Source organism: Coccidioides posadasii, chromosome 1 (genome assembly GCF_018416015.2).
Source record: "Coccidioides posadasii str. Silveira chromosome 1, complete sequence".
Lineage (NCBI taxonomy): Eukaryota > Fungi > Ascomycota > Eurotiomycetes > Onygenales > Onygenaceae > Coccidioides > Coccidioides posadasii.
The window spans coordinates 5418168-5440871 of NC_089407.1; the positions used below are offsets into that span (position 1 = coordinate 5418168).

Below are 22704 nucleotides of genomic sequence, written 5' to 3' on the forward strand. Positions count from 1 at the left end.
AAGCCCACTCTGCTGTTGGGTCAAGGCCCCATTTCTCCGATTTACGTGACCGACCTCCCTCTCCCCTCAAGGTATTCACGCGGATAACATAGGATTTGATTTGGGACTGCAGCAATAACTACTCAGCCTTCTTTATCACGCAGGACAACGATTTATTCGACGACAACAGCCACGGTGATGACCCTGCGAAACACCACACCTTGCATATTTTCATATGATAATTTCTCTGCAGATTAGGAGAATCACATGCTTATGAAGAGTTCAAAAACACCTTTGTAGTCAAACCCCGTGGGGTAGAATTTGTGGCTGTGTGTTTGCAGCAATTCTTCCGCTGCGTGCGAGTGTTAAAATACATCCCCGGAACCAACTAACTAACTAGTTAATGTGTGTCCTCCGGTACACCGTACATGCATACACAGGCAACCTCTGAAGAAACTGCATCACGTCGAATGCTCGAAGGGACTGAAATCGATGTTGGTCAAACCTCCCAGCCGTGTGATTTTATATGTCAGGGATGCGTCACGCCTACTTCGCTGCCCAAAGTGGTGCTCTTCGGATGGTCCTTCAGGCGACCGAAAGAGCCGCAAGCCGGGAAACCCCCCCAGAGACGAATAAGGGAGCTGAACAACACTGCAGCCGGATAGTTCAGGCCCAGACCCGGAAGAAGTGGTCAAGGCCCCTCTCTCAAGGGAAACACGGTGTATCGATCCGAAGACCGGCGCACTCTCCACAGACTCCGGTTCCTTGCAGCAGAAGTGGCTTTATTGGACCTGAGAATCCCACGGTGATATCTTCCCCATACCGCCACGCTCGCCCGGATCCGGGTCTCGCAGTTGCGCTTCTCTTCAGCCGAGAGCGGTGGTTAGCGACTTCTGCACAGTCACTGGCTGACGAGGTTTGGAACCTGCGTGCCAGGGTTGATTCGGCGACCGTCGTGGAGGGTGTCGCTGCGGACTGTCATTGGCGGGCCCGCCTGGCGACCACACTTGAACCCACACGATCAACCCAGCTGGCTTGCCCTCTGCTTCTTCTCTGCATCTTGTGACGACGGCCTCCGCGGGCGAAATAACCTTGATCCTCTGTCCTCCAGTCATTGCGCATGGTGCCTGCCTGGCATGACATGGAAGAGAAAGAATTTTTATCCTTGGAGGCATCCACAGCGAAATTACCTTTTTTTTTTTTTTTTTTTGCCTTTTTCTCTCACGGCGAAAGATGCCTGAGATCTTAAGCTTAGAATGGCTGGTGCTTTAACCTTGATTATTCGATGCTCCGTAATGGTGTACACTCCTGCACTCATGCCGAATAGAGGGACGTTGAGCTGCCCTCTGTCGGATTGGTCAACCTTGATCGTCCTGCAGGTATTGCTTCTTTGATGTTCTTCTTCCATGTGAATCAAGATTTTCTTGTCTTGACAGCATTTCTGTATATGATCCTGCCCCTTTTATTGAGAAAAGAAAGAGTGAAGGTTATCATTATGCGAGAGTTATTCATTCCTCCTTTAATACTCCAGTGGCCCCATCGAGAGGCGCGAAAGATAGCAGTGGCTGGCTCCTGCTAGAGGCGCTTGTATTGGCATTTCACAGTTTTTATCGTCGATCGCATTTCACTTCATTCCCTTCGTTTTCCGGTTTAGACACCGTTTGTGGAAGTTAAAACACGATTCTTGCCATCGTCAGTTTATGACGGATAGAGTTGATTTTTCGAACCTTTCGTGGAATGGAGTGGACTGCCTTTTCATTCGTTGAACTCTATGCTACTTCTCCGGGCCTTAAGATCATCTGTTCTCGAGGATTCCTTGTTTCCCCAGATTTATATGGACACCTTCGCACGCCCGCTTATAACAAGACTTCAGGAAAAATAAGGAAATCGCTGCACCGAGACTTACTGGTTTCACAAAAAAATATCCTAGATTATAAAAGGCTTCAAGGGCCAGGAGGTGCGGTTTGGTAGGGGCTGGTGTATAGAACTGCTGCATTTTATTTTGATATTGGGACAAAATGTTGAGTGCGGAATCGGGGAGAAAGAGAATGGGGGTCTACCTGGAGGACTGGGACTCGTGCTTTGCAGTGCGAGCAGAGAGGTCTTTTCCTCCATCTGTTGCGTCGACCCCAAGTCTCTCTTCTCCAAGCGACAACCTCGTTCCTCCTCCCCTCCGCCCTCGTTTCACCTCACAAGCCGCAAAAATCCCTTCTCATTCTCCTCCACTCAGCCCTAATCCTCCAGTTTTTGTTTCCTTACAGCTCGTTGAGCCCGGAAAGATAGTGCCAGGGAACCTCTCCCTTCATCGATACCGTGAATCTCTCTCGCACTCTCGCCCGAATCTGACGGCGCAACCGCCAGCAAGAAGTTTGAAACGAAAGCCGAAAGCTCTTAATCTCAATACCAACTGCACATCCCAAGCTCCTCCTTCACCTCCTCCTACTCCACCCTCGCCCTCAGCATATTCTGGATCCTCCGACTCTCCGCCTTCGCCAGCGCAGCCAGCCGGCGAATACCACTACCCAAGGCTGGCCAACGTCTATTCCACTGATTATTTAGCAACCCCCGCCCCCACGAGCGTCACTGAGGAATTCGTTGTTCACGCAAAAGCATCTCCTGAATATCATGCTCAGAGACCTGTTTCTAACTTAGACGCAACGCGCCCAAGTTCTCAAATCAACAAACTGGTGAGTGAGTATTCCCCGTCCCTGGTTTTGCTTTCTCCCCTTTTCTATCGTCTTTGTTATGTTAACCAATCGCGTCAGAACGCGTTCTGTAAACATATTCGGCAGATTCCTGCCAGGATATTTCGTCATTCCACACCTGCTTCTGAAATTTCTCCATCATCACCTCATTTTCCCAGGACGCTCCATCATCGTGGAGTCTCCTTTGAGATCCTTAGTCCTCAGAAGTGGCAATCGTCTCAATCCCATTCTTCCACCATGAATATCGAACCCGAATTAACTGGGTTAGAAAAGATGATCTCTCCTTACCGGCCTAGAACTCAGTCCCGCTCTCGGTCGCAGTCTCTGGACGGACGAGGGCAGAGGACTCCATCTCGCACCTTGTTTGACGACCTCGAGACGGCCCACTCCTCCATAACATCACGACTTCACGATGGAGGGAACAGGGCTTTAACTACACCCCCAAGGGATGCCTCCCAAAATCAGTCCTCGCCGTCCCTTAGCAACGAGGAAAGGAGGGAACAGGCGGCCATCCAACTTAGGACCGATTTCGGATCACGTAAATGCGTGCTTGCCCGGCATGTTTCAACCGACTCACCTCTAAGAACAGCGAAGCGCGCAGATCGTCAACGAAAGCCCATTAAACTCATCAAGCACCGGCCAGGCTCTCGCCTTGAGCAAATGCAAACAAGTACTTCTCCCCACACCCCACCACGCAAGTCTGCCAGTCCCGTGTTGGGTACGTCCTTCAATCAGTACCAGCCGAGCCTCAATGGTATCCGCGGTCGAGTCGACAAATCAACCACTATTGACAATATCATCAAGAGTCGACTTACTATGTTTGATACGCGACTAAAAAACGCACGCTTCTCTAGACTCCAGCGCTCCCGCGAGCTTCAAGCCGATACCAAGAACTATGCTGGACCGGCCGAAGGACTGACTTCCAATCCCGTCCGGAATGACTCCGATGACGGAAAAGACCGGCATGAGCATGCGTATCAATGCGAGAAAAGCGTTGACTGTCCGAGGATGCAAGCTCCAATCCCGCCAAACCATCCTCAGGGCAGTACACATGAGCTAGTCCCTCCAAGCCAGTGCCGGCAAGGAACAGGGGCATCAAGCCCAAACTTCTCACGACCAATCCCGCCTGGAAAATGGTTATCCACCCGTCGCTTCTCTCCATTCAAACCAATCTCTCGCTCCAGCGTGAAGGCGACGAGTAAAGAAAATCCACAAGACCGGGTTCGTTCTCCTACTCACGTTCAGTCAAACCAGGAAGTCCAACGCGAGAATGAGGAGTCGATTATGAAACTTTTATCTCACCAGTCTGCTTCTGTTGCCCGTGAAATTGAGCGGGGACTCTTCCGGGGATCTGACAGTCACTGTGATGAATCGGACCCTATCGATCTAGGGCCAGGGAGTAGCCAAAGCTCCTCTACTCAGCACTTGAGCCAGCACATGGGCTCATCGACCATTTTCCCATCGCCACTAAGAGTGTCCTCGGTTTCCTCATCTCGCTTTTCAGAGCAAGGCCCTGGTAATCCCTTTTTCCATGGTGGACTGGGAACGCGTTCATTGACAAAGAGAAATGAGAGTGGTTTGGGGAGGAACAGAAGATATACGCACACAGCTTTGGATAAACATGCCGAGACCCTAGCTAGTGAGGGAATTCAGGAGGAAGTCGATGATGCTGACCGTGACTGGGAGACCGTCGCTGGCAGCCAACAGTTCACCAGCAGCGTCGGCAACGGCTTTGGCCAGGCGGACACAGAAACCAGTCTGGCAGATTACTCAAGCTTTGGTAACCTTGCCAACTCAAATACACATAAAAAGTCACCCCTGCGTTCATCTAGGGTTGGCATTCCTACGACTTCTCACGGAACTAATGCTGTTACAGTTCCAGCTTATGCAAGGCGTCATTCCCATTTCTTTCACAAAGACCCTAGTACTGGCCAATATGTCTTGCTTCCTAACACTAACTACCGAAATTCTGAAGGCTCACGTCTCAACGCGTTTAGAAAACCAATCCCAGCTCTCATCGCTTCGACGTCGAAGTCTCCAACTCCTTTTCCCAACAAGTATCACCATCCGTCACCGCTTAGCGAAGCCCATACAAATCCCTTCCGTTCTACTCCGCCGTTGCTACATTGTCAGCCCGGTCAGAGCGATGAGCCAGAAAATGACGGACGTCGTCTCACCACCGTTGGCAATAGTAAGTCCAATTTCCATGACAACGTAGAGAATACATACATTTCCCACCGTGGCTATGGACATTTTCAACGCAACCCGAACATCTCAGAGAGTGCAAGAGCTTCTTTCCAGCATTGGTTTTCTGAAGTCATTGGAAAGGACCCAGCACAACGTTCTTCTCAGTCTTCGTCTGCCTTCCACTGGGATTCTCGAAGCATAGGACCCCATAACTCTGCAGATGCTAGCTCCCTGAACATTTCCAAAGTTTCAACAATAGGCACTGACGATAATATCAGCACGCACCCGTTGTCCGTGAACCTGGATTGCCACCCATGTTTCCGTCCTTACCACACCACTATCCAGCTTCCGAGTCACGGTGACCTCACGAGAGAAAACCCCAACTTACCTTCCCGCTCTCTTTCGACCGATCGTCTTCTCCCTGCGGCACCTGAGAGCAGCAAATATTCACCAGGTTCATTGTATCATTCCATTCGGTCAGCTCGCGATCGCGTTCTCGGAGGGGGGCAAAAGCGAAAGTCATTGAACAATACGCTCCCGAGCCCAATCCAAGAATCTACCTCGCAAGATGCATCTCCTCGCCCTGCTTCTACGGGTCTCCTCGAGAGACATATTCCACGGCAGGGCACAGTCAGTTCCCGCATTTTTTCTTCACGCTCAATCCTTCTCCGGACACCCACCATGACTCGTCGAAGCAGCACTCGACAAACAGCAAGGCAACCAACCGCAGACGAACTACTTAGGGAGCGTTTGGAACAAATGGACCCGGCTCTCCTCGCGGATTTCTGCCAGCCAAGTCCCAATTCGAGGCTTTCAAGGGCCACATGGGAGCCACAAGTGTACGCCAGTGGTCAAGAAACTACGCGACCTGAACCTCTCACTGGCCCGCCGCGCAATGCATTTGACGAGGAATCAGCATTACCCCCGGAAGGCCATTTCGATCATCACGCTTTCCCGGATTCACCACGCCTTAATCCCATACGTAAGCGAGCGGTTGGTGGCGGTTTAGTTGAACAACGCCGCCTAGGCCGAAAGATCATTTTGTGGTGCACTCTTGCATTCCCACTCGGGTGGACCATTCTACTGCTGATTGGGTATGGATCAGGACAGGCAGATTTCCTCATCCAACGCTGGTCAGATGGCAATATCGACGGATTCCATGAGAAGGAGGAGCGTTTGGCTCGACAGGCGGCAATAGCATATGTTATGTTTTTATTGATTGGATCCATAGCTGCTGTTTCTGTGGCTCTCTTAGTTTAACTGCTGAATGGGTGAAGGTGTCCTTTTTGGTAAAGTGGTCTCCAGGATTCCGGGAAGCATGGAGGATTGTTATGCTAATATTTGTGTGCAGGTGAAACGATCTTTCAGCCATGCCTGCAGCAAAAGTTCAGGTTCATGTGCGCACAGGACAATTCGAATATTATTTAATGAGTTAATGCAGAGCTGCTGTTCTTTTTTTTGTTTCCTTCCCTTAGTTCGTCTTCCTTGTGAATCTCCCTAACTTCTCAGTGCCTTGTCCCCCTTCCAATGTACCCTTGTTCACCTAACTAGTGAGCATTTGGCTTATGTGTTTGAGTACTCTGTATGTCTTTAAATATTCCCCTTGCTTTAATGTTCATTCAAGGGATTCGGTTCTTCACACATTCGCAAAGACCCCGAAAAATCTTGAACAGCAATAAGGCCATGCATCGCTGTTCTTTACGTCGCACAATTTAATATTTCTAAAACACCCTGTACTTGTTATCATAAGTAATGCAACCTGTCAGAGTTTTCCCCCAGTTACTACAATCACTGTCTTCATTTTCACACTTTTGTTTGCTGAATCTGATGGATATGCTTTGAGGAATGAAATAATGCCCATTGCTCGGTTAACGAAAAAAAGGAAAAAAGAAAAAGAAAAGGAAAAAAAGAGAGAGGGAAGCAGTGAGAAGAATTCAACTATGAATTTTACTAAGTAACCAGGTGTAACCCCAGATTACAACCATAAATAATCCCATAATTTGTGACTCTGTATCTATCAAGTTCTCAAAGCCGAGTCATAATATGAACACCCCAAAAAATGCAAGTAGGAAATGACAATGAGTATAATGAGTATGTATTGCTCTCAGAATTGAAGGGCGGAGAAAAAGGAGAAAAAGAAAAAAAAAAAAAAAAAAATTCTATGTGAGAGACAACAAGAAAAGAGGGCAAAAATTGCTAGACTAGAGAAATCTGATAAAAGTCCGCCCAAGTCCCTGTGAAGGAAGAGGGTATAGTGGTGTAAAATGAGACAATATATGTATAGACAAACGGATGGCATGATGATAGAAAAATAAAGAAAAGAAAAGAAAGGAAAAAGAAAAGATATAAGAGAGAAAATCAACCGTCCGGCTCAATCAAACTTATGTGAACACAGATTGGGAATAGGATCGTCGAGTCTCAGTCTCCAATGGTTGCGGTAGATCTGCGACTGTAGAGTCAACTGTAGAATTTTGATGCTTTGCGGCCGATTCAGCTTCAAGCACGGCTGTGACGGCTGCTAGGACCAGGCTTCTTCTTCGAAGTCCACTTGGTGCGGCCCTTCCACTTCTTCGGTCACTATAGGCGTAAGACTTGTCAACTTTCGACTTCCCGGCAGGGGCGCCAGAGAGCTTTGAGCAGCTGGATGATTTTGGCGCATCGGCGTTTTTCTGGGGCTGTTTTCGTGAGGGTGTTCGTGAGGGCGGGAGGGAGCTGGGGTGTTGGCCGTCGTTGAGGTAGCCGTCCGCGTAACAGCGGAAGCATTCGTCCTCGTCTAGTATTTGGGCGAGACGGATGGTGTCTGCAACGGACGTGGAAGCACACTGGAGGATGGATAGCTTCTCGCGCTGTGATCGGAGCGCGCTTATCGACTGTCGGTGCGTGCCTGCCTCCATACTGCCGTGCCGGGGTGTGGATGTGTTCGGGGCGGAGGTGTAAGCGGCAGGGTGAGAGGGTCGACGGTCCAAGCAGGAACGAGGAGTGGACATGGGCGAGGTGTCAAGACAGGAGGGAGCGCACCCGTCGGGCCTGTCGCCATACTGAGGAGATATGAACGCGATGCTCGGCCTGCGGCTTGCCCTGCCGCTGGGCTCCAGGTACACACTTCGAGGAGTTACCGGATAGCCACGACTATCATCGCTATCGCTGCTCGGGTCGTTGTGCTCCAGCGTTTGAGAATTTAGTTTTCGGGTCAAAGTTCCAATCGAGAGGCGATGTTGGTCCATGTAAGAGGGAGGGATAGAGGTTGGCGCTGGGCCAAGGCGGAAAGGGGATCGAGAGCGTTTGGAAATCCGTGCGGAGTAATCTCTAGAGCCGAGTCGCGGAGACGGGCATCGAGAGGAGAGGGGAGAGACTAGGTTGCTCTCACAATGGAGAAAAGGGTCATCGTCGCCGTTTGGCACTCGGAGGCTCTCGCTGGAGGACGGGGAGGGAAAGGAGAAGCCTTCGAACATGGTGGATGAAGAGGAAGAAGCCCGGAGGATCAGGGCCACCCGCGAAGCAGAGTCAGTCAGATATATTATTTCTTATTTCCGCGGCAAGAGAGTGCGCGAGGGCGCAAGATGCGTGGCCGGTCGAGATGCGAAGCGGTGCAAATCATGCGATGAATTCTAGACCCGGAAGGGGACAAAAAGGGCCGGTGAAAGCCGCTGTGGGGCGCAGGCTTGTGGCTTTTCAACAGAGTCGCCCGCTCAGCCCTACGGCGCCGGCTGAGTCATCGCCTTCAAGATTTTTCAGCGGGCCCCGCCCAATCACAGCGGCAGACGCGTCCCGTGCCACCCACTAGCCGATCACCTAAGCCGTCCGTGTCTCCGGTATCGGGCGCCGCTTTTGCTCGATCTTTCAACGCGTGCAACTTCGACTGACAACGACGATACAACTTGCCGTCGAGAAGGAGGCATCTCAACAACCGCAGGGACCCGAAATAATCTAAGGAGTACGGAGTAACTATATCAGACCGCCATTTCAACAGTCAAATGATTATGAAACGTTGTTTCCTTGGTTTACGGTTAATTTCCTTCAATCTGTCCGCTCTCAACCCATGGCGAAGTGGTATCCACATTCAAGACTCATTCCTGGGCTGAGACAGTGTTTTTTCTTTCTCTTTGATAAGAAAAGTGGCCGGCAGCAAGGTCGAACGGGTGGCCAACTAGTTAGTTACTTACTCCGTACCCGCTGTGGTTATGTAAGTTAGAAACCGACGCACTCGTCCCAGACAACCCCCCCAGCCGGCCAGCCAACGCCTATCGAACATGGGAGTCCGGCTGGAGAAGTGCTGCTCCGTCGACAGGCCAGTTATATACTAAATTTGTATGCGTGTCCATGCAAAGTCTGATTTTTTTGCCCGCGTTGATCCACTTCTCAAGCATTGTGTCTTGTACAGAGTACACTGAAACTTAATTTTATAAAATCTTTCACACATACATACACATTTAGCCACGTGTTTGTTGGCTTGCTGTGATGTCGGAACCCAGATGATCATCCACGCCAAAACGGCCAAACCGCCACCTCTAAATTTTGCTTGACCACGGGCATCTTAACAGGCCAGCCCTGTCACAGTGAGTGGCGCCATAACGTTCCGATTGCATAATCATGGGTGAGAATTAACTACCTTCACGATACAAACTGCCCTCATTCAGCAATATAGCCGAATGTCTGCTTTACAAAGGAGTATAGGCTGCAGATCAATTTCTGATCTCTTTGGCCTCCAGAAATAGAACCATTTGTTGTTCATTTTTGGCCCGGCTCTTGCCGAACTCGCTAAAGACTATAGCCCTTCGCCGCCTGTGATCAACAAGGTCAGGGATGTTGAGCACAAGTGATCCACCTGCATCATGCCACACCTTGCGAGGACTCCTTTCCTCTAAGACGGCAGTCCATTCAGCAAAAATCGCCCGTCCGTCAACTGACTACATTCTCGCCCAACAGTGTGTGACATACGTATATCAGTCGTGTCTCCCTATCGCATTGAGACGATATATCCTAGAATTTATGCAGCACAAAGCATACTCTCGCTATAAAGCTCCCTCCTCCCTCAATCGTGGTGCGCCACCTCCTACTCCTAACTGGCTAGATCATCGGGCCCCCGTTTGCTTGGGAGAACGTGGACAGTAAGTTACTCCGTACCAAAGCTTTCTAGAAATCCTTGGCACAAACGCCGAGAAAAAGAAAAAAAAAAGCCCATGCAAAGGCGGTAGGCAAGGCCGCCTGGGCAGCATGAAGAGCCGGTCCAAACGCGTGAAAGGAGCATGTGCAGGTGTAAATCACAGAAGGCTCATTCTCGCGGCTCATAACCCTGAAACTGCCAAAGAGGCCAAGAGGTCCATTGAAAAGAGCACAAGGCGTATTGGTGTAGTTGAGATTTGGGAGCTGGATCTTTGCTCCTACAGATCAGTCCAAGAATTTGCTAAATAGGCAAAGAAGCTCAACCGGTTGGATGCAGTGGTTGAAAATGCTGCCGTCGCTACACCAAGATTCCAGATTGCGGAGGCAGATGAACTGACGGTAACAATTAACGTCATCTCCACCTTCTTACTGGCAGCGTTATTACTTCCCAAGATGAAACAGACAGCCCAAAAGTTCCATACTCGTCCGCACCTTAATATCGTATGTACGGGAGCTATATTTCACACATCTTTCCCCGAGGCTCAATCCCGCAGGATGTTTGAGCAGCTCAATGATAAAAGGTCCGCTCGCATGCAAGCTCGCTATCATATTAGCAAGCTCATGGTGGCCATGATATGCCGAGAGATCTACGCAATGCATCACGAAGGATCGCCGGTGATAATCAACTATTCGAATCCGGGATTTTGCCATTCAACTCTGCTTCGGAAAATGTTTCTTGGTGATATTATCATGGCTTGTCTCGCTCGTTCTGCCGAATGCGGGAGTCGAACGGTTATCCATGCGTTAACGGCGGGCGCGGATTCCCACGGGCAGTACTTGAACGATGGAAGGGTCAAAAGCCCACCGCATCTATTGTTGACGAGAGAGGGTGCTGATATACAGCGGCAGGTTTATAAGGAGTTGGCACGGAAACTGGAAGCGATTCAGCCTGGAATCACAGCCAATCTTGATGGAAGAACTCCAGACAAGTGGATGAAGGATCATTGGCACGACACACTGCGTCTTTGTCGAGAGCATGGTCGTCCGGGTCACTCAACTTCCATACCCTAGAGACAACCTGACCAGCTGATATGAGTGCAATGGGCGAAACGGCGCTCCTTGCCATTTCTCAGATGGTGGGTATCATGAATGAAGTCGCCACTCAGGGCCTAACCTCTAGAGAATTTTGTGTTGATCCGGTGATTGGAAAATTGGTGCTGTGTGTTTCCTGTTCCCCTTGAAAATTTGCAAGCCATTCCGTAACGGAATGGTCTTTTCAGCGTACGCTGTAGCTAGCTGCGCATGCTTAATCTGTTGCTCCACAGTTGTATTGATACACTCTAATAAAGGACCTGCATCATTTTTAGAATTTGGCTGTTGACATTGCATATTGATGGTTCACAGCGGGAGTAGAGTGTTGGACCAATGTGACCATAGCCAGATTCAACCTATCAGGCTAGGTATGATTCTCCGAGAGAAGTTGATTTTAGGGGGTAGCATTATGGTGACAACAATTTACTTTTCGCAATCACAATTCAAGATGTGTCTCCAGCATGGTTGTGGGATCTATATTGGGACTATTCAAACAGCTGTCGAAGAATACAAAGCATCTTCAATGTCCAGCCTTTGCGATCCAAAAGCATCGGTCACGTAGTTAAAGAGTAAATAACAATAACATTCCGTGGCTTCTCCGCAACCTAGCGCGAGGGGCCCGAATTCCCCGCTAACTTCCAACAATCTTGTCAACGACTCGACCACTTAGTGGTTTTAACATTCGATAACTGAACCCCCTGAGGTAACAGTCATAGTAACCCATTGTATGAACTGTACGGAGTACCTGCAGCGATGATGGCGGCGATCCTCAAGAAACCACTGAAGCTTGCTCTGGTGCAATTGGCCACCGGTATGCCTCTTCTTTGCTCTCAGCGGTCGCGCTGCCCTCAAGTTATTAACAAAATTGCTCTGCCTAGGCTCCGACAAAGCCGTCAATCTGGCCCGTGCACGGTCAAAGGTTCTCGAGGCCGCACGATCGGGCGCATCGTTGATCGTTTTGCCGGAGTGCTTCAACTCGCCCTACGGCACCCAGTTCTTCCCACACTACGCCGAGACACTTCTTCCTTCCCCGCCTACAACTGAGCAGTCTCCGTCTTTTCATACATTATCCTCTATCGCCGCGGAGGCAAAGGCCTACCTCGTAGGCGGGAGTATCCCGGAATATGTCCCCGAAACCAAACAGTACTTCAACACCTCTCTGGTGTTTTCCCCAACAGGCTCTCTGATCGCCACCCACCGCAAAACACATCTCTTCGACATTGATATCCCTGGCAAAATAAAGTTTAAAGAGAGTGAGGTGCTCTCCGCTGGAAATAAAATTACCATTGTCGATTTACCAGAGTACGGGAAAGTTGGCTTGGCTATATGCTATGATATCCGATTCCCCGAGTCAGCGATGATTGCAGCGCGCAAGGGATGCTTCCTGCTTGTGTACCCCGGCGCTTTCAACACGACTACCGGCCCGTTGCACTGGTCTCTCTTGGGCCGTGCAAGGGCGCTGGATAATGAGGTCTACTCTGCGCTCTGCAGTCCAGCGCGGGACATGAACGCGACATACCATGCCTGGGGCCATAGTTTGGTCGTAAACCCGAGAGGAGAAATTCTAGTTGAAGGTGCTGAGTCAGAAGATATCTTGTACGCAGATTTGGACCAGGGAGTCATCGATGAAACGAGGAAATCCATTCCGATTTACGACCAGAGGAGATTTGACGTCTATCCTGACATTAGCAAAGGAGACGTTAAGCTTGAGGAGTAGGCTTTTGGGCGTTTTGAACAGATATATGTACAGCTACAATTACGAACTACAAGGCTACGCTTCCATCAATAACTTGATTCAAGGTTCCCTTGTCCTGATAAGCGAGCACTCCGTCCCTCGTTTCGAATACCATCAGTAAACACCGCTACGGAATTAAACCGATATTATCTCCGACGAACCCCCCCCCAAATCACGTGACAGGATGTGCTGAGTCATCAATAAGCGAGTCCCACCAAAATCCCATCAAAAATCAAAACCACTTTTGACGAGCGGGAAATTTGACGACGACAACCGAGCACGACCAGAGAACTCAACGGACATCTCTTAAACAGCCAGTCAGTGCAGCCTGCTTTCTCTCCATTGCGGTTTGAATAATGTATTGACAAGTACCTCTTTCCACAGACAATGTCGAGCGCAAAAACTGGAAAGAAGGGCGGCCGCTCCGCTATCGCCGATGTTGTTACTCGCGAGTACACCATCCACCTTCACAAGAGAGTACGTTGAACCCGGGATGTTATCTGAAGGGCAGATCAAGAAAGAGAAATCCAAATTGGGAAAAGTGTTCAGCATGCATGTGCAAACTGCGAGGGTCGAGCATGGACGGAAAACCGAATAGAAGGAAGCTTCACAAAATCATTGAAAACCGTTTGCATCCGCCCATCTGGTCTCCGTCCTTGACTCGTTCCATTACACACTGCGGTGGATAATGGAGATGATTCTGCGGGGGACCAGCAAGTGGAAGGAAAACGAACAAAAGAAGCGAAGGAAAAAAAAAATAATTAGTTTTATGAAGTCCATCTTAAGGCCCTGCAGAATATGCACGTCATGAAAGCACAAAATCCTTTCTCTGCATTAAAATTGGGCATTCGGACGGAAGACTAATTTGTTTCTCTCTTCTTTTCTGTTGTGGGTTAATAGGTCCATGGCGTCTCCTTCAAGAAGCGAGCCCCAAGAGCTATCAAGGAGATCCGTGCCTTCGCTGAGAATGCTATGGTAAGTGGAATTTATGTTTATCTCTTTTTCTTCTCTATTCGTTCGGTGGCCAATGGCTTGCTAACCACCGTCGCTTTTTTTTTTTGCAACTGCATAAACAGGGCACAAGAGACGTTCGCCTAGATCCCCAGCTCAACAAGAAGGTTTGGGAAGCGGGTATCAAGGGTGTCCCATTCAGACTGCGCGTCCGTATCAGCCGCAAGCGTAACGACGAGGAGGGCGCCAAGGAGAAGCTGTATTCCTACGTCCAGGCCGTTAATGTCAAGGATCCCAAGGGTCTCCAGACCTCCGTTATCGAGGATGCTTAAGCATGTCGTCTACAAATGATCGATGTGTACTCTGGTGTTGCGGGGTTGGGAAAGGAAAAAAACCATGTCTTTCATAGCAGGATTATGTGGAATGCATCTATAGTCGTTCCTCCCTTTCAATGAGCATTTTCACGGGCTTTGACCGTTCAATGAAAATGCATGGTTTTACCTTCATCAAAACTTTCACTATGGAGATTACACCAGCATTGCTAGAGATAAATAACTTAACTGCTGTTATGCGTGACTGATACCAAAACATTGTTTAGCCCCTTTTGCGCCCAGAGCTGCTGGAATCATTTAGATTGATTGTAGAACGGGACGAGAATTGTTGATCCGTGCTGCCACTTGTTACAATGACGACCTCCCGCAGCTGAAAAATAAAATAAGAGCAGAGATGTATGAGGTCGACCGACTTGGGTCTGTTGCCTTGCATTGGGGGACCGATCACGCAATTACTCCTTATCTTCCATGCCCATGCGAACCAAGAGGTTTACTGCCCTAAGATCGAGATGAATGTACTTTGTGGGACGAAGTGGTCTAAACGCCTTTAGTATGCATGTTCAGAATATGAAGCTGATCCTCTTAGTCCGAGGACACGTCGGTCCGTAACTACACCTTGAAAACATCGATATAATTATGGATGTATCCACTAACCATACTAGGGAGCGGTCGATTTCAAGGTCAAATAATCAAAGAGGACATACCCTCACCTCTGTTTTATGCTCAGGATGTGCGCACAGTACACACAGGCACGCATTTGTTATCCGGACTGGGTTCGTGCATGAGCCAAGGTGTCACTTTTGGTACCTTCAAACAGATGATAGGATAATTCGGTATTAGCAGGTGGCTTTTTGTGACACAGGCACTATAGGTTAATCTTGAGCCTTGTAGAGAGATGTAGCTGGGGGGAAGGCAAAGTGCAAAGACAGCTGCTATAATCCACGTACGATATAATCGCTGCACCTCAATAAGGCCTGTCGTCATGGAAGCAAGGATGATGAAAGTCGCCACCAGTGATTCTATACTGAAGGTTTTCTAATTTTGGGCACCGTTCAAGAAGAAACTTGTTAAAATTCCGGTTAAGCCAATGGGCCATACCATCGCAAAAGAACTGTCGCATAAGTCATAACTAGTTAGTTGTCGATCGGTGCGCTTATACTTATAAAAACCGGCGCATGGGCCTCTGATGCTGGTAAGAGCAGGACGAGAAAACTGCCTCCTGGTATAGAACGCGCTCAGCTTCCAGGTATATTGCCTTGCACGATAAGAAAATTGGAAACAAGCTCATGATCGTTCCATCGACCCTTGGTGGGAGGCAGGGATGCACAATTCCAGACGGAGGGATGAGCAAATGCCGCAGGATTCGCCTCCTGACTGCCTCTGGGAAGGATAGGAAAAGGAACTGTGGATTTGCTGATAGCGGGATTGGAACCCCAGCACTTTCTTGTGAGGTAAGCTTTATTTGGGACATAAACGTTGTAATTAATGGACAGTCTTCCGGAAGGACTTCCCCTTCAAAAATATAGATTATTCCCTGCCGGGGATGTACCAAGGAAAGCAACTTCACCCAACCGCGAGGAGCTGTACAAGTACTGCCTAGAGCAGTTTGGAACGTCGTTGGCTCGTCCAAAAATCCAAACTGGAGTACCTAAAGGTTTCTACACTCTAGTGCAATAAGTTCCATGACATTCCTCCATTCGCAGGCAGGACGGCAGCCCTCATAACAAATAGAGGCCCCGATAGTCATAGCGGGAATACGCTAGGTATTCCGCGCTTGCTCGGAGCTGCAACCCTACTTCAGCAGATATATGGCTACCATATTAGAGTGTACCACACCGGTGCCCCCTTCGCTAGGTAGTGGTACAGCCTTGGATATCTGGTTGCAACAAAGAGAGGGTCAGGAGGGGCGGGGAGAGTACACCTAATTGGCGGGCCGGGCGACTTTTTGGCTTGATTGTTTCCTAAAAAAAAAAAGAAAAATTCTTTTTACGCCCATTTGGTCTCCAATTTGCCCTGGATCGATTGCAAGACGTGTGCTGAGCTCTGATGTCAAGTCATAGGCAGCTTGTACAGCACATACCTTTGAGGTATCTTTGAGGACAGCATAATCACGACACGCAAGTACGCTAGAAGTCGTTGACATATGTATCGGGGGTTCGAACCCTGGAGCGAGAAAAAAATTGTTTTCTTTTGTAGTCGCCATCACGGCGGTCTGCAATCGGGTACATACATACATAGGCTTCCTTCTCCCAATCCAAATCAACATAAGAACGAGACCGGAAAGCAGCCTCTGCCCACTTCATATCAAACAAGAGACCTGATCACAGGCATGCCCTCAAAACAATTTGAAGGGTCGAAAGGTATCTGCAAGTATTCTATCCGGGACAAGATGCAGGGGCTGAAAACTCTGTCACAACAAAGGCTATGCTACTGTGTAAAAGAAAGCCAAAGCACTCCGTACTCCAATCTAAAAGGACAAACATCTTCAAAAGGTCGGACTTGAATCGAAACATAAACAGAAAATGGAAGGTAGAGTAATCAAATGCAGGACAATTTTTTCGCAGTCGAAGAACAAGGGCAATTTTCATATCAGAAATTGCGGAGTAACATGGAGCTATTGCACCGCAACAATGTATCCTATTCCATTCCGCGTGGATTAAAACATGATCTGTAACCGAGAGCCAGTAAAAGCAGCACATACAAGGTTCATCAGAGCCGTTACCCATAAGCAAAAAAAAAGAGATAAGAAAGGGACAGTTTGAACGTGTCATCTAATCCTTCTTCTTGCATTCCTCCATAACTGCGGCCAGCTCTGAAGCTTTAGTAGCCTCTTTAACTTTCAGAGCCCATTGTTCAGCTTCTTTGCCAGTGGGCACCAAGAACTGAACACTGGTTGCACGTTGAAGGTAGTCAACCTGCGGAATCAACGATGAATTGAGAATGACGTTGCCACTTGGGTCCGCCCGAAGCAGAATTCGTGCACGACCAGTTTCTCGGTTCTTCAAAACACGAAGCAAGCCGACGCCCTTACGCTGCCATGTGGAGCCTGGTACTAGCTTTAAAGCACGGGCGCGTACTTCAAATTTGACATCTTCATCTGTCTCACCCGCACCACCTTTTGTGAAATCAACCTGGGGTAGATTTGCCGTGTCATCTGTCGGCTCACCCGTTCCCTCATCCGAGACTGCTGGAGTGGTCGAACGGCTAGGCTCAACGGATGTGTTGGTAGAAAACGGAGCGGGAGATAGCATTGCACTACTGCTTTGTTTTTCGGGTTCGGCAGACATAGGGGGAAAAAGAGGCTTCGAGGTAGAACTGCCGAAAAGAGTAGAGAGATTCGGTGTAGAAACACCATTGCTGGGAGGTGCAGCCTTGGGCGTGGCGCTTTCTGATACTGCTCCAAAGGAGAATTTTGGGATTGATGTGCTTGACGCGAGGATTGAGCTGGGTGGAGAGGCCTTGGGCGTCTCTCCGTCAATTTTTGGATTTGATGGGGAGGGTGTGCGAGTGTTAGTAGCTGAAGCAAACGAAAACTGAGGAGTAACGGATCCTGGCGAATCGAAGGAAGATGCAAACTTCGACCCACTGAACAGAGATGCAATAGGGTCAGCAGGCTTTTCGGCTGTGACTGAATCATTATTGCCTTCTGCTTTATCATCAACCTGACGTCGCGGTTGACCGTTAGGTCCCAATTCAACTCTGTCAAATAAGCTACGGCCGTTGGTGGCACCCGGAGACGCTGCAGAGACTCCAGATGAAACTGTATCCTTGGATAAATCTCCAACTAATCCATCGGAGGTGAATTTGGAAAGTTTCTCCTTTCCACCGGTCTCTTCAATATCAATAGGTTGGGGAGATCGCTGTCGTCCTTGAGCAGCGACGTAGGAGCTGATGAACATGCGTAGGGTTTCAGATGCTTCGCCTTGGTCTTCGTCGCCTTCTATCGATTTCTCACCGTTCACTTCCGGAATGTTTGAATCTTCGTCCATCTTGGTATACTTTTCAACTTGACCTGAACAAACATCTGCCCCATTCTCATCCCTCACCTTCCGTTTTGTTGGCGACGTGGACGGAGATAGCTCGGTGGCTTCAGGTTTACCACGCTTTGCGTTCGAAACTTCCCCATCTACAGCCTTTCTCTTTTTACTTTGCTGTTCCTCCTGAGGTGGAATGGGCTCGCCGGCAGGGAATGTTCGTCTGCTACCATATGGTACAGCACGATAGTGGCTGACCAGAGAGCAGGGATATCCAATCTGCCGACGAAGCATGACATAATAGGCGATAAGAGGTTCAAAATCGTTGCAACTAGCATCAATGCTAGCGATTTGTTCCTTGAAACTCTGGTTAATATACTGGAATCTCCATTTATTAATCCAGTCCTTCTTTTCGCCTTCACTAAGCTCAGATGGTATCGCGTCCTCGGGGGGCATCAGCTGTGCAACTTCTGACTCCACATCGTACTGCGTTTGCATCCCGGAGTCCGCATATGCGGGCTTTGCTACCATGGTACCAGCATCTGTGGCAACCGTCTTCATAGCCTGAGGCTGAGCTGGCCCAGTAGGAGTAGAAGGTTGGAAGAGCGCCTTGGAAACGCTCGCTGGAGGTTGTGCAGCATCGACGGGTTTGAAGATCGAGTCAGTGGGCCCAGACGCCTTTTCTGCAGGCTTTTCAATGCTGAACAAGGATGGTTTCTCGGCGGCAGGCTTTTCAAATGCCTTAGCGACGGTTGTGGGAGGAGGCTGTGAATCAGGTTTGGATTGGTCAGAAGTAAACAGGGGTTTGCTAGGTTCAGTTGTTGATGGCCGGGGACCGCCCCACGAAAAACCTGCTCCAAAGGTGGTTTTAGAAGAGGGGGTTGTAGTGCTTGCTCCAAAGATGGATGCACTGGGCGTAGGTGGTGCAGGTTCGGAGTCTTTGCTTGAGATTCCGAAAAGGTTGCTAGATGTGGTAGATTGTGGAAATAAGGCGCTACCGGGAGCGGGAGCCGAAGCGGCAAATAATGAAGAAGTAGGGGCAACGTCTTTATCTGATGTGGTTGTTGAAACACTCTGTTCCGGCTGGGAGACGCCAGAAGACAAAGAGCTGCCATTGGTGGAAGCGGAAAACAGTGTTGGTGCGGCAGTAGAAGGAGTAAAGCTTGCCAGAGTCGATGCCGTTGCTGGGCTGGATGAGGATTCGGGCGCAGAAGTTTCAGTCTTTGACTCCCCAAAGAGAGGCTTTCCAGGTGTAGAAGAAAACACCGACGATGCAGGTGCAGATGATGGCGTTAAAGGTCCCGTCTCGGTCGCCTTAGTGGTAGTTCCAAAGAGCGAATTGCCGAATTGGAACTTCGGGGGTTCCGTAGGAGCAGCATCTTTCTTAGATTCCTCAGTTTGGTCTTTGGATTCCTTGAGATTGCCAAAAATGTTGCTAGTTGTCGAGGTTGATCCCAAAGATGGAGTAGAGAAGATTGACTGGGTTGTGCTCGACACAGCCGAAGTACTACTCGCGGCGGGTGTCCCGGCTTCAAGAGCAGATTCGTCCGGTTTGGTGGCACTTCCGAAGAGTGAACCACCCTTAAAAACCGCTGGGGCGCTTATACCATTAGACTCTGTCGAAGATATAGTCTTGGAACTATCATCTGGTTTAGTAGAGCTCCCGAAAAGGGAGGTACTGGCAGAGGTTGGTGCTGAAAAGTTCCAAGTAGATGTTGGAGCATCGGTAGTTTTGGATGCTGAGGTGGTAGGTGTGCTAGTCTGGGTAAACGGGCTACCGAATGCAAACGAGGGAGTAGTGGTGGTAGCCGAAGTAAACGCAGGTTGCGCCGGTGCGGAGAAATTAAAAATGTTTGACTTGCTGGCTCCTAAGGCAGGTTTTCCATCTGGTGACATCTGCATCTGGTCTGCGGGTTTGTTTCCTTGGGTAGCCGGAGTGGCTCCAAACGGCTGAGAAGTTGGAAAGATGCTAGTACCGGACGGCTGTCCGAAGATATTGCTAGTGGCCGCGGTTGACGCTGCAAAGGGTGGATTGGGGGTCTGACCATTGCCGCCAAACAAGAATGACGGTGGCTGGCCCTGCTGGGTACCAAATCCGCTAACTCCAAAACCGCTGGTAGTACTAGTCCCCGACTGACCGTCCTCACCGGTGGTAGCGGGAATATTGAACATATTTCCCTTGAATCCCTGGAAATTAGAATTTTGATTGGAAGAGGTGTTGTTGAACGGATTCGTGATCTGCTGGTTGGGAGTTGAGGCTGAAAAGCTAAACGACGACGGCGCAGAGTTGCTTTGAGAGCCGAAAAATGAGAAAGAACTATTCTGATCTCCGAACGGTTGGGGTTGGGTGTTCTGGGAGTTGCCCTGTGAAAAGCTTTGGGATTGAAATGAAAAGCCGTTTGTTGTGGCTGAAGGTGTCGAGTTTGGGACAATGTTCGGATCGATAGTGCTAAAAGGAGACGGCTGGGTCGAGGCAGCTATATTCGGCGATCCGACGCGACCTCGTCGTTGACCTAATGGCTTGATTCTGTGACTTGGTTAGAGGCTGAGCAATCACATATAAAGCCAGGAGAAAAGGGATAGATGTCATGCGAGTAAAGCAAACTTCTCACAGAGGCAAAATGTGGAGTGAAGTATCGCCTACTGAGACCGCAAGGAACGTCTAGATAGGCGGTAGGGCAGAGCGCAGACGCTGCAAAGTGAAAAGAATGGGGCTGGTGTGACTGGGACGGAGCCTATCCGCGTCTGGCGTTGTCAGGTAAGCAGCAAAGGCGGTTTGACAGACTATAATGCCGACGGGGAAACGGTCTCGATAAGACGTCCCTATGAGACAGAGCTCAGGAAGCAATAGATTGGAAATTGAAATTGTGGGGCAAAAAGAATGTCAAAAGGGATCGAGTGATAGAGTAAGACATGGTAACAAAGAGTGAGAAACAGGTAGTAGGAGGAAAATAAAAATAACTGAGAACTGAGACGTGAAAGGCAAAAGCGGCCGTGGACCAAAGGAAAGGGTAAGGGTCATCGAAAATCCTTTGACAATAGGTCGGAATGTTGCCTCCCCCCGTTGTCTAGACTCGTATAATGGAGGTGGATTGATGAGAGCGGAGCAGGACACGGGAGTCTCCGTTTTCAGCGGACAAACAACATGAGATCAAAATATAAACATGGCGGGCAAACCATCAAATCTGCTCCACGATCAGTCAGAAGACACACTTACTTTCTTTTCGCCAACTGCGCGGCCGTAGCCCGCTGCGGCGCTTCTGCATTCATAGACATAGTGTCTAATCCTGTTTCCTTGGAGCCTTGAATCTCCGCTCCTCGTTTGGACATTGGATGAGGCAGATCACCTCGTGATTCGAGGATTCCTGCCGCCTGTCGCCTTGAATATCAAACTTGAGAAAGGGAGAGGTATTATTTGGAGACCCCTCGGTCGAATTATTGGTTCGGGTATCAGGCTCGCCGTCCCATTTGACTTCCGGCGAGACCTGGATCGCAAACCGGTCGCGAAGCTCGACGAGACAGCTGTCCTGGACAACCCGATGGTGCCGACTGTCTGTTATGCCTGCCTGAATGTTTACGGGACAAGTTTGACAAGCGGCTCGGGGGGAGGGCGCTGGAAGGTAGGCGAATTTGTGAGACTCGAAGATGGCAACGAGATGATTTAGAAGGAATTCCTACTTGTCGCCCAAAGTCAGCAATGTCTCTTCGCAAAGAGACTTTCAGGCAACCGCCTTGAAGCGATAAAGATAATCGACTCGCCCTTAGGACTCTTTGAGGTCGCCGAACATCCAAACAACGGTCGATCGCACGCGACAACGAAACCCCGGGTGGCACGCCAAAGGGAAGAAATTAAAAAAAAATAATAGAAAAAAAGACCGACGAAAGGCAAAGCACGCCAAACTGAAGAGAAATTACAAATTTATGCACGGGTTTGGACAAGGTAGGAGGGCAACGGGGCCAGCTTGGATACGCGCCGCCGACTTGTGAGATAAAAAAAAAATGTTGATGGGAAGCGGTCGTGGTGGTTGCCGGGTCCGTGGTGGTCTTGTTATCCTTTTTTCCTTGCCCTGATCCTCTGACGGCCAAGAAGAACCTCCAAGCACCCACCTGCACCAAGACTGGAAGTCACGTGGTTAACGGGCCGATGTTTTTGCGGAGGCAGCAAGTCCAGGTGCCCAATGAAGGACTCGTATGCTGGTCATTTTTAACTCGGTAATAAGCTTACCTAAAGGGGGATTTCGTATTCTATGTGGGTCACGTGAGCGAGGGGCTACATGTAGTTGGATTACCTAACAACATCCGCGCCTTGGTGGCGGCGAAGGGTGAAAGGGAGGAGAGGAGTGAACAAAGAACAGCAAACAGTAAACAGTGAGACGAAACAGCTGCAGGGAGGATGGGCATAGTCAGTTCATCCTCAAGATCTGTGGGCACCCTAATTAGAAAAAAAAAAAAAGTAGTGTTTATGCAGAATATCAGGCTCACCGCTGTGCCGATGTGTTACAGTTATGCGGTTAAGAGCAGTCTCGGTGAGACAGCGACATGCAGAGCAGTCTGGGCTCCGTGACTGGAAGGTATCTTGGGTGACGGAGACTACAGAGTATATATTGTTGGGATGAAGTGGCTGGATAGTGATTGATCAATCACTA

At 49.3% G+C, this 22704-nt stretch overlaps 7 protein-coding genes across 7 annotated transcripts; 5 read left to right on the forward strand and 2 right to left on the reverse strand.

Annotated features, from left to right (window-relative positions):
* Positions 1-505: 505 nt before the first annotated feature.
* On the forward strand, positions 506-1045 carry D8B26_001556 (uncharacterized protein; the record flags this gene model as incomplete). Its single annotated transcript, XM_066123571.1, has 1 exon — positions 506-1045. The coding sequence occupies one exon, from the start codon at positions 506-508 to the stop codon at positions 1043-1045; it is 540 nt and encodes a 179-aa protein (XP_065979645.1).
* A 952-nt stretch (positions 1046-1997) lies between these two features.
* Positions 1998-6131, forward strand: D8B26_001557 (uncharacterized protein; the record flags this gene model as incomplete). Its single annotated transcript, XM_003065548.2, has 2 exons — positions 1998-2666; positions 2745-6131. The coding sequence occupies 2 exons, from the start codon at positions 1998-2000 to the stop codon at positions 6129-6131; spliced, it is 4056 nt and encodes a 1351-aa protein (XP_003065594.2).
* Positions 6132-7072: 941 nt separating this feature from the next.
* D8B26_001558 (uncharacterized protein) lies at positions 7073-8323 on the reverse strand (the record flags this gene model as incomplete). The annotated part of the gene is made up of 2 exons (XM_066123572.1): positions 7073-7105; positions 7265-8323. The coding sequence occupies 2 exons, from the start codon at positions 8321-8323 to the stop codon at positions 7073-7075; spliced, it is 1092 nt and encodes a 363-aa protein (XP_065979646.1).
* Positions 8324-10085: 1762 nt separating this feature from the next.
* Positions 10086-11200, forward strand: D8B26_001559 (uncharacterized protein; the record flags this gene model as incomplete). Its single annotated transcript, XM_003065550.2, has 2 exons — positions 10086-10220; positions 10284-11200. 2 exons carry the CDS (start codon positions 10086-10088, stop codon positions 11043-11045), a joined length of 897 nt encoding a protein of 298 aa, XP_003065596.2. The 3' UTR covers positions 11046-11200.
* Positions 11201-11787: 587 nt separating this feature from the next.
* On the forward strand, positions 11788-12848 carry D8B26_001560 (uncharacterized protein). The gene is made up of 2 exons (XM_003065551.2): positions 11788-11877; positions 11945-12848. Exons 1-2 carry the CDS (start codon positions 11820-11822, stop codon positions 12781-12783), a joined length of 897 nt encoding a protein of 298 aa, XP_003065597.1. The 5' UTR covers positions 11788-11819; the 3' UTR covers positions 12784-12848.
* A 199-nt stretch (positions 12849-13047) lies between these two features.
* Positions 13048-14357, forward strand: RPL31 (60S ribosomal protein eL31). The gene is made up of 4 exons (XM_003065552.2): positions 13048-13118; positions 13186-13278; positions 13702-13776; positions 13878-14357. The coding sequence occupies exons 2-4, from the start codon at positions 13189-13191 to the stop codon at positions 14082-14084; spliced, it is 372 nt and encodes a 123-aa protein (XP_003065598.2). The 5' UTR covers positions 13048-13118; positions 13186-13188; the 3' UTR covers positions 14085-14357.
* Positions 14358-16249: 1892 nt separating this feature from the next.
* On the reverse strand, positions 16250-21388 carry D8B26_001562 (uncharacterized protein; the record flags this gene model as incomplete). Its single annotated transcript, XM_003065553.2, has 2 exons — positions 16250-20585; positions 21276-21388. 2 exons carry the CDS (start codon positions 21386-21388, stop codon positions 16856-16858), a joined length of 3843 nt encoding a protein of 1280 aa, XP_003065599.2. The 3' UTR covers positions 16250-16855.
* Between the last annotated feature and the right edge of the window lie 1316 nt (positions 21389-22704).

What these genes read in the sequence shown, in the direction of transcription:
- D8B26_001560 (XM_003065551.2), top strand. Translation starts at nt 11,820, where the DNA reads ATGATGGCGGCGATCCTCAAGAAACCACTGAAGCTTGCTCTGGTGCAA. An exon ending in TCTGGTGCAATTGGCCACCG is followed by an intron (nt 11,878 to 11,944) that starts GTATGCCTCTTC and finishes TGCTCTGCCTAG; the next exon opens with GCTCCGACAAAGCCGTCAAT.
- RPL31 (XM_003065552.2), top strand. Translation starts at nt 13,189, where the DNA reads ATGTCGAGCGCAAAAACTGGAAAGAAGGGCGGCCGCTCCGCTATCGCC. An exon ending in CCATCCACCTTCACAAGAGA is followed by an intron (nt 13,279 to 13,701) that starts GTACGTTGAACC and finishes GTGGGTTAATAG; the next exon opens with GTCCATGGCGTCTCCTTCAA. An exon ending in CCTTCGCTGAGAATGCTATG is followed by an intron (nt 13,777 to 13,877) that starts GTAAGTGGAATT and finishes CTGCATAAACAG; the next exon opens with GGCACAAGAGACGTTCGCCT.